General features: G+C 37.9%; 1 protein-coding gene across 1 annotated transcript in view; it reads left to right on the forward strand.

The window, feature by feature from the left end:
• The window catches only part of LOC104496592 (sodium leak channel non-selective protein-like), a 24,604-nt gene extending 15,884 nt beyond the window's left edge, over nt 1-8,720 (forward strand). The window contains exons 3-5 of the mRNA XM_010139736.1: nt 6,385-6,468; nt 7,708-7,847; nt 8,588-8,720. Of these exons, the coding sequence (XP_010138038.1) occupies nt 6,385-6,468; nt 7,708-7,847; nt 8,588-8,720 (357 nt within the window). The remainder of the gene's footprint in view (nt 1-6,384; nt 6,469-7,707; nt 7,848-8,587) is intronic.
• Nucleotides 8,721-8,917: the final 197 nt, after the last annotated feature.

Genomic DNA, 8,917 nt, shown 5'->3' on the forward strand with positions numbered 1-8,917 from the left:
ACAATACATGAGTAGTTACAAATTGAACTTGTTTAACTCAGTGGTGATGAAGTGATATTACACCCACTATAACCATTTCGAGTTAAGCTTCACACAGCAATTCTAATTCTACTGGCTGTTACAAATCAATTGCTGTTATCTGAATATATTTTTAAAAAGTTCCTTCACTGTGAATGAAGACACTTTATGAGAAAAAGAAGAAAGAGAAACTTTGTTGTCCCCCCACCCTGTTTTTTCATTTTTTCCCAACTTTTTTAAGACTTTTTTTTAAAAAAAAAAGTTTTGAAGTGATTCTATTATTGTTGCAGAGGGCTAACTTCGAGGTGACTACCCATTTTAAAACATGTTAGTTTTTCTTTGTTTATTAACATGGTTTTAGCTAAGCCATCCACATTTTCCTTCATTTCCTGCATGGATCATCATTTTACAGAAGTGCTTTGCATTAAAAGGTGGCTAGCATATAATTTGCTGGTTGTTGTGTAATAAAATGCTTCAGGTTGAATTTTTTTATGTCACACAGAGTAGAAGATGGACTTTAAGTAGATGGAGCAGCTGAGAGTCGTCTGTCTGTCTGAGGTCCCTCTTCAGTCAGTCCTCAGGGCAGCTGAGAAGTTGCAAAGCTCTGAAGAAGGAAGAAAGGGGCTAATGTTTGACACATGAGCATGTTTGAGAAATAGCTTTGTTTTGGGGGGAACAGAAGAGGAGAATTGTGAACACAAGGCAGAGGCAGCTTTTCTTCTTGATTAGGCTGTATGTCTTCATTCTCTTTGTGAGGAAAATGTTGAAAGTATTTGACAGGTTAGGGGCTGTGCTGGATTGGTCCCATCTTTCTGCTACCTGACAGACCTGTAAACTCCAGGTTTTTAAGGAAATAGGGAAGGTTTGAAGTTGAGCCAGGAACATAAGGGATGTACACATACATGTGGCTGGGTAGGAGGTACCTACCCTCTGTGTGTGTATGCATATGTTTATCTGCATTTGCAGGGGGAAGAATGAGGTTAGGCAAGGTGCTCCCTTGAACTCTGATTTCATTTACTGTCCCATTCCCACCTCTGTGCCCTGCGGTGTTTGTGTGGAATAAGGGAATGGGGAAGGGAAGGTGTGCCCTCTCTTCTAGCTTACTTTTTTGGTGTTATGGTTAGCACAGCGGAGAGGGAAAAATGATACTCCCAAATTCTGATTCCCTCTATTCCTTCTATTTCTTTCTGTGCATTTATGCTTCTAATTTGCCATTAAATGTCAGCTTCCACTCCTTAATGCTCATTTGTAGTGCTACACAAAGTAGCCCACGGGGTGATCCTGAAGAATTTGCTGGAGTTGTTGATGTGCTTGATTTGCCATCACCACCACCACATGCAGTAGCCAGTGACCATGACAGACTAGTTGTTATTGAGCTTGCTGGTCTTTCTGTGTTTGTAACATCTTTCAGCTATCCTGTTTGCCAGAGACTGTGAGGAAAAGTGGGAGACAAAAGTTCCCCTAATGACAGACCCAAGACTACTCCTTTCTAGAGCAGATGATGATAAATCTGATTACTCGGAGCTAATGTCATAACACTTCTTTTATTTAGCTTCCACACAGAGGCAGCTGGAAAGAGGCAGGAGGGAAGGATTTGGAGAACAGGTTGTAGTCAGGGATGAGAGAAAGTCATTCTTGAAGGCAAGCAGGGAAGCAGAGGATGCTTTTCACCTGCAGGGATTTGCTGTTCATCTTGAGGTGTTCCTGAGATACTAAAAGAGAAGCAGGGCAGAAATGACCTAGGAGATGACTGTGCTATCACCTAGCTAAACTGTCTACCTTACCAGTGAGATACTGAAATTGCTTAACAAAATTGGCAGACATAAACAATCTTCTAGCAGATTGCTTGATGCAACTAGGTTGTTGATTTTGTATTTTGTTTTCAGCGAGGTTGACAATGGAATAAACTTCTATTAAAAATTACAGTCCAGCTACTCTTCCGTTCTGGTGTAAGTTAAACTGTAATCACTGTCAGGGAGTCACTACCTCAGGTGTTAGCTATTACTTCTGTCTGTATTTTTTTATAGGCTTACATTTTTAATGAGTTAGGTCTTCTAAAACTGTTTTTTTTTTTTTCACTGACCGTGTGTAATGTCTATTTAGGGCACTTAATGCTGGAAATAGATGCTTTATCTTTGATGTGCTGGTTATAATCAAGAAAGTGTATCTTCTGTCATCTCAGTGCTGTTATTTGGGTATTAATATTGCACGTAAAAGTAAAAAAAAGGAAGAAATGAGCTAATATGTTGTAATTAGTTAATGTAATGGTGCTCAAACTAGGCAAAAACTAGTAAAATAAGTAGAATGTAGGGAGACGGGAGGAGATTTATTTGTTGCTCATAGTTTCAAATAGATGAACACTAAGATCTTACGCAATGAATATTTTAATTACAGACCGTTAAGTCAAGCTTGTCTGTTCTGTTGCGATATCAAATTTCAGATTAGTTCAGATTAGCATCTCCAAGAAACAGGCAGACTTTCTATCCATTCCACATGTGTGATTTACCCAGAAAGCCATTTCCATGGTTGTGTATTAGTCTGACAGGGAAGCTGACCTGTTGTAAATAAATACTGAGGGAAAAGACAGAAGCATATTAGGAGAAACTATGTGGGGAGCCTAGGAAGGGTATTGCAAAATAATAAATAGGCCTCTAACTAACAAAGGAAATATTGATCAATCTAACAACTAAGCAGTAGTGCTGCTTTGGACTTCAAATGTTATGTATATCTTAAAATGCTTTGTGTTTAATAGCTGTTAGATAGTTCAAGCTGCACGCCTTAGTTTGCCTGGGAGGGGCATTAAATGATGGAATGGTTTACTGTGCAAAAGCCTTCCAAAGGCTGTCCCAAGCCGGCAGTCATAGACTGTGTAAGTGCACTGACATCCACTGCACTGTCAGAAACAAATGATTTTTTTGTCTGAATAGACTGTATGTCATGTTGCTGGAGATGCTTTCAGGACTTGCTGTGCATAGCAAAGAATCCACTGTCCACTGCAGGTAGTAGGAAGTCAGCATCTTTAATGACTTTAAGAGGTTTGGATTAGTCTTAAGGATGAGATTTCTAGTCTGTAATACTAATCCTTCATTTTTTGCAAATGTTTAGCTCACATTTGAAAGACTGATAAACCATAATGTAACTGGTCTGAGATAGCATTTTTTTTTTGTGGATGCACTAAAACAAACCTCATCAATAATACTCAAATTTCAGCAGACACGATGAAAAAAGGGTGAGGGATTAACACATGGCAATACTTAAGCTGTTTTAGGTAATACGTCAGCAGATGTATTTAAATTTCCTGTATCTGTATTCCTTCCCAAGTCTGAGAACAGGCTGCCATTGACCATGAGTGTGGAATTTCAGGCCAAGACGTTTTTCAAATGTTAATGGAACTGACTGTTCATTGCTATTAATATGGCTGCTAACCTGTTAGATTTTTCATGGAAGTAGCACTAGAATTCAGTACCAAGATTTATACAAAAGAGTATGTTCTGATTTTCACTTTAAGAAGGATGTAGTCCTGCCTTAAGAATGCTTCTAACAGCAAATAATATCCTATATGCCAATACGCAGTATGAGTGCATTAAAGATTCCTCACCACATCCACTGCCAGCTGAGTGTCAAACATGAAGAGGATTTAGCCAAAGCCTCTGTACATGCAAAGGGGAAAGCACCAGAACCTCCCTCACAAACTAGTAGCTTCTACAGGTGTAATTGAGGTGCCCTGAGTTTCTCTGGGTGATGCATTGAAAGCCTCCCTGACAGGGAGGATATAGTGGTGGAAACCGGCCTGATTTTGGCAATGAGACGAGTAAGGTGGTGGAGCAGCCTGGTTGGTGAGAATACTGGAAAGGGTCACGGCATCTTCCTTTCTAAGGAGAAAACAGGAGAGTTGCTTCAATCATGCCAGATGTATTGTGGAGAGAAATAGCAATTTCTTAAAGATTTAGCTTTTAGTGAGAACTTGATGGATTATTCAGAGGAGGGTGAATACAGGAACTCCAGCACAAGTTCATGCTCTGTTCTGTTCAGCACATCTCAGGGAAAACTTTTTTCTTTAGACAAAGGGTACCTAAGAGAAGAAAAGTAAGTTTCAGAGTTCTTCAGTGAGAGAAAGACCAATCAGCATCTTTGTTCAGAGCCACAAGGGAAGGACTCAAGTTGCATGCGGGTACTAATCTCACTGGAGATTTGTTTCGCCAAGAGTGAACAGCGGGAGAGGACAGAGGGGTAGGAGATTTAGGGTGTTGGAAGCTGATCTGTAGAGAAATAACATGTAGGTACATGTTATTCACAGTTACTGAACATAACCTCTGAAGCAGCTGAATTTATTCAGCCCTGAATGAAGAGTTACTGATTAGTTCAGCCTTTAACTAGGGAACTAAGTCTACTTTCTTCAGGAAAGACAGACTAAAAATATGGTGCAAAAGTTTCTGTTCTGTTGCTTTCCTGATTTACAATCTTCTTCGTCTTAATTCTTGGACTGAGAACTTGACAATCCTTATTGTCAAGAGTTTTGGCTAAGCCAGGCACAATGACATGAATGACAGATGGTCTCTATTAAACTGTCTCCCTCATCAAAGGGGAAGAGGAAAGGGATAAGGCAGAGAGACTTATGGATTGGAAAGGAAAACTCAAACAGCTTTAATGAAAATAATAGCCATAAAATGAAATACATACAAAACCAATATCAAACCCAACCCCCGATTACATCACCATCACCACTGATGCTGTGGCAGGCACTGAGGAAGTCCTAGACTGGACTCCTGGCAGATGGGAACCAGATGCAGGAGCTGGATTCTGGAACTGGACTCGGGAATGCCCGGATTGCGATAGAAGGACAGAGTCCTCCTCAGACACCAGCCATTGAAGAAGAGATCTTGACCCTTGTGATCCCTCAGCTTTATACCAAATATGACATATTTGATCATATTCCATATGATGGAATAACCTGTTGGTCAGTTTAGGGTCACCCGTCCTGTCCGCTCCTTCCCGCAGGTGTGACCACTTTCTACACCTCCACTGTGGTACACAAGATCTAGCTTTGTTCACTTCTGTCCTGAAGAATTTTTGCAACTGAAATTAAGCTTTTTTTAAAAAATATTTTTTGTCTCAATTTACACAACATATCTTGCTGTCACCTACTGCAAGGAATGATAAATAATTTTTAGCATAGTGTATGTCATTGAAAATATTAGATTAAACCAAAAGATCTTGTCTGTGCTTTTAGAATCAATGAAAATGCTGAGCCATTTAAAAACAAATAACTATCGCTGAGATAAGAAACAATGTGTATCAAGCCAGGAATCACGTAACAGGCCAAAGTCCAATAATGTCTTCAAGGATCTTGGGATGCGACAATCATATTTTCCCAATTATACCTGTGAAAAGTGGATGTCAAACACTGTAATTTGTTTCCGAAAGATCTAATTATGCAAACTGAAGCAGTATTTGAGAATAGCGTAGCTTAGAGGAAAGCGAGCTTGGATGCAGTCTTCTACATGCCGCCTGTCAGGAATGATCATGGGTAGGACTATCACCTTGCTAGAACCATGCTCAGGTGTTATTTTACATAGTTAGTTGAAGAAGTCTAAATCAGGCCCAGAGAATAGGTAGGAAGGATTATGGGTCGTCAAGGATCCAGTGCTCAGTTTTCTCAATTTCTTTTATTCAGTAGTGCAAAGATATGTCCTGAATGAATGCATGTGCTGGACAATTAAAGGAATGCCATTAATGCCAATGTTGAAAGGTTCACCATGCGTGTTATTAATAGATGGTAGAGATGCTCAGAAAATGTCCAAAGAAACTTGAAAGCCTACACTGTGATGATATGGTGGTTACTGTCTAGTGTTTCTGAAATGGCAAGACTTTTCTAGTGCATGAAAAATAATGCAAACTTACAGAAAAAAAGAATGTGAAATGATACATTCAGTTGAAGCTCTTGTACAATACTGAAGTAACTGAATCTCACGATACTAGATTGCTAGCATTTTTCAATTACCTTCTTGTGCCAGTATTTTGTAATGGGCAATACAGCGGAAAAGGGAGTCCAGTGTTCATTCTTTGTGTGGTTTTTTTTTTATTTACTTCAAAGTGTAAGTAATAGGTTTCTTTATAAGTTCTTTTCGACACAAGCTAAGAAATACCACATAAGGATGAAGCTACCATTTATTCACCCAGAAGATGTGTTTATATGTTTCCAGCATATTCTAGTCCAGGTACGAGGCTTTTGTAGTCTTTCAAAAGTGACATTTTAAAACTGGTACAGATAAGAATTTTCCTTCTTCCAAGAACTTCTTTTTGTATTTGTAAATCCTGACAGTAAAATAACAACTATTAACCTCTTAGCTTTTCTCTCTCTTGTAGGGTGATAGCTCCTATGTAAAGGATCGTTGGTGTGTGTTTGATGGATTCATGGTCTTTTGTCTTTGGGTGTCACTGGTTTTACAGGTAATTACTTCACTTACCTTTTTCAATGAATAGTTCCTTAATTGTGAAAAAAATATGGTGCAATCAAGTAATTACAAGTTATAAAAGTATAGCTGCACATGGGTCAAATTCTTTTTAGAAAACAGTGCTGAAAAATTATAATAATACATTTGGAAACAAACTGATAAATTTTCATAAAGAAGTGAACTTGGACAGATTGCAAAAAAGTATAGAGTGCTAAAATACAGGTCATTTTGTGTCCTGCAAACCAATCAGTCCTTAACCATAGCCAGTTTTTTTTCAGTAAGAATAGACTGAAGACTGTGAGACTGGGCCTGGAATAGTGTAAGGATTGTGAAAGTTCTATAGTGATTGATTTTAGGCATCACTTAGCCAATTCTGACAGATTTTAGATATGTAATTTCCTGCTTTATATACAGGGGAAACTTGGGTACATCATGCACACATGCAGAGTGAAAGTTGATAATTACAAATAAGCACTGTAGATTACCCAGTTTATGCATTGCCAAGTTCCCCTTCCATTTGCTTAGTACTTCGAGCAAATATTAAATAAAAATTAAATTAAATATTAAATTAAGTTACTCTCAGAGAGTGAGAGACAAGGATTAAAACAAGAAATTTTCACCCAATCATTAACCAAAATGGAGTGCCTAACCTGTCAGTGTATTAAGGAAATGGTTCCCTGTTCTGTGGCATGGCTGACATTTGTGTCATTAGTGGGTTCTAGGAAAACAACACGTACAGTTTTCTCATGCGCTTGGAATTAAATGGAGAATATAAAATCATGATGCAACTCATAAGACAATCTGTGTATATGCACTTTTATATCGTAGCAAAAACCTTAGTGGTGTGCAACATTAATAGATACTGATTTTCATGTTTTGTAAATGTATATTATTCACTTTTAACAAAGTTGTGAGAAACTTGTGGGGTAGGACTAACAGAGAAGCAGGAGGCTGACACAAGCTTGTGCTGTCTTCTTGAGTTGATCGAGACAGAAGCATTACAAACATAGACTATATTTTTGGAATTTCATTAGGATAACTTAGAAACAGATTAAAGAATTTACTAAGACTTTTCTTTTAAAAAAAGTAGTTAAAATTATCCATAAATTAAACCAATAAGATTGAAAATGAAAATAAAAATCATGTATAGTTTTCAAAGTTTTAAAAGTTCCGTAAATGAATACAGGAATGGGACAGGGTCATCAAAAAAACCTCCTGTTTCTTTTGTTTGTAGGTGTTTGAAATTGCTGAAATAGTTGACCAGATGTCACCTTGGGGCATGTTACGAATTCCACGACCACTCATTATGATCCGAGCATTCCGGATATATTTTCGTTTTGAGCTGCCAAGAACTAGGATAACAAATATCTTGAAGTAAGTAAGGCTGTTATCTGAGGAACAACAGAGGACATTTCAGGTTTGACTTGGAAGACTGACTGTGCAGCTCAGAAATGCTTAACAGGCATTTTCTTTCTGAGTTTTAGCTCTGGCCCAAAAATTCTCGCTATTTTTCTTATTTAAGGAATCATCAAGTCTCCTGGTAAATTACCAAAACTGTCAAATATTCAAATAAATCTTAAATATTTTTTCTAATAACTGTAGCCATCATTTTTCAACCAATGCCAGTAAATTCTGTTCTATTAATATGGGCACTTAATAATCAAGGTGAGCACTCTTAATAGAGTAATATTTGACAATAAAAGTACATGAGCACATGCCCTAACCATTACAGCTCCTAGTGTACAAGTATTTGTATATGTACAGTGATGCTTACATGCAGGCAAACACACCTAAGTATGTTTGGTACAGCATGGAATGACAAAAGCCGTGTAATGGCAATGTGAAAGAGTTTTTTAGTCTTTATGCCGTCATTCACTTTACTTCATCATCTTATCTTGCCTGTGTTTTCATTTCAACCCATGGGTTTCCTTTCCTTTTCCCAGTTCCTCTCCCTGGGGTGCGTGTGGAGCATGTCATTAGGTGATAGAGCAACTGGCTAAATGAAGACAATGAAGTACTATTTTCTCTGTGTGACCAAATTTTCTGTTCTGGGGCTTTTCAGAGGAGGTTTCACATTACCTGTGCATTCAGTGTCATATTTATCTTTTTGCCAGGCGTTCTGGAGAGCAAATCTGGAGTGTTTCAATCTTCCTTTTGTTCTTTCTTCTCCTGTATGGAATCTTGGGAGTGCAGATGTTTGGAACTTTTACATACCATTGTGTGACTGAAGACACGCAGCCAGGGTGAGTTAGCCTGTGCAGGCGTAATGTGGGGCTGTTCTTTCATTGCATATGGATAATTGTAGTTAGTGTCAGTGGATGTAAAATGGATTTAATAGATTAAAAGTAGTCCACCAAAATACACTTAAGATAAATTGGGGAAACAATATTAGGAATATTAATAAAATATTAATATTAATAAAACTATTATAAAAATAATTATAT

Source organism: Buceros rhinoceros, unplaced genomic scaffold (assembly GCF_000710305.1).
Source record: "Buceros rhinoceros silvestris isolate BGI_N320 unplaced genomic scaffold, ASM71030v1 scaffold41160, whole genome shotgun sequence".
NCBI lineage: Eukaryota > Metazoa > Chordata > Aves > Bucerotiformes > Bucerotidae > Buceros > Buceros rhinoceros.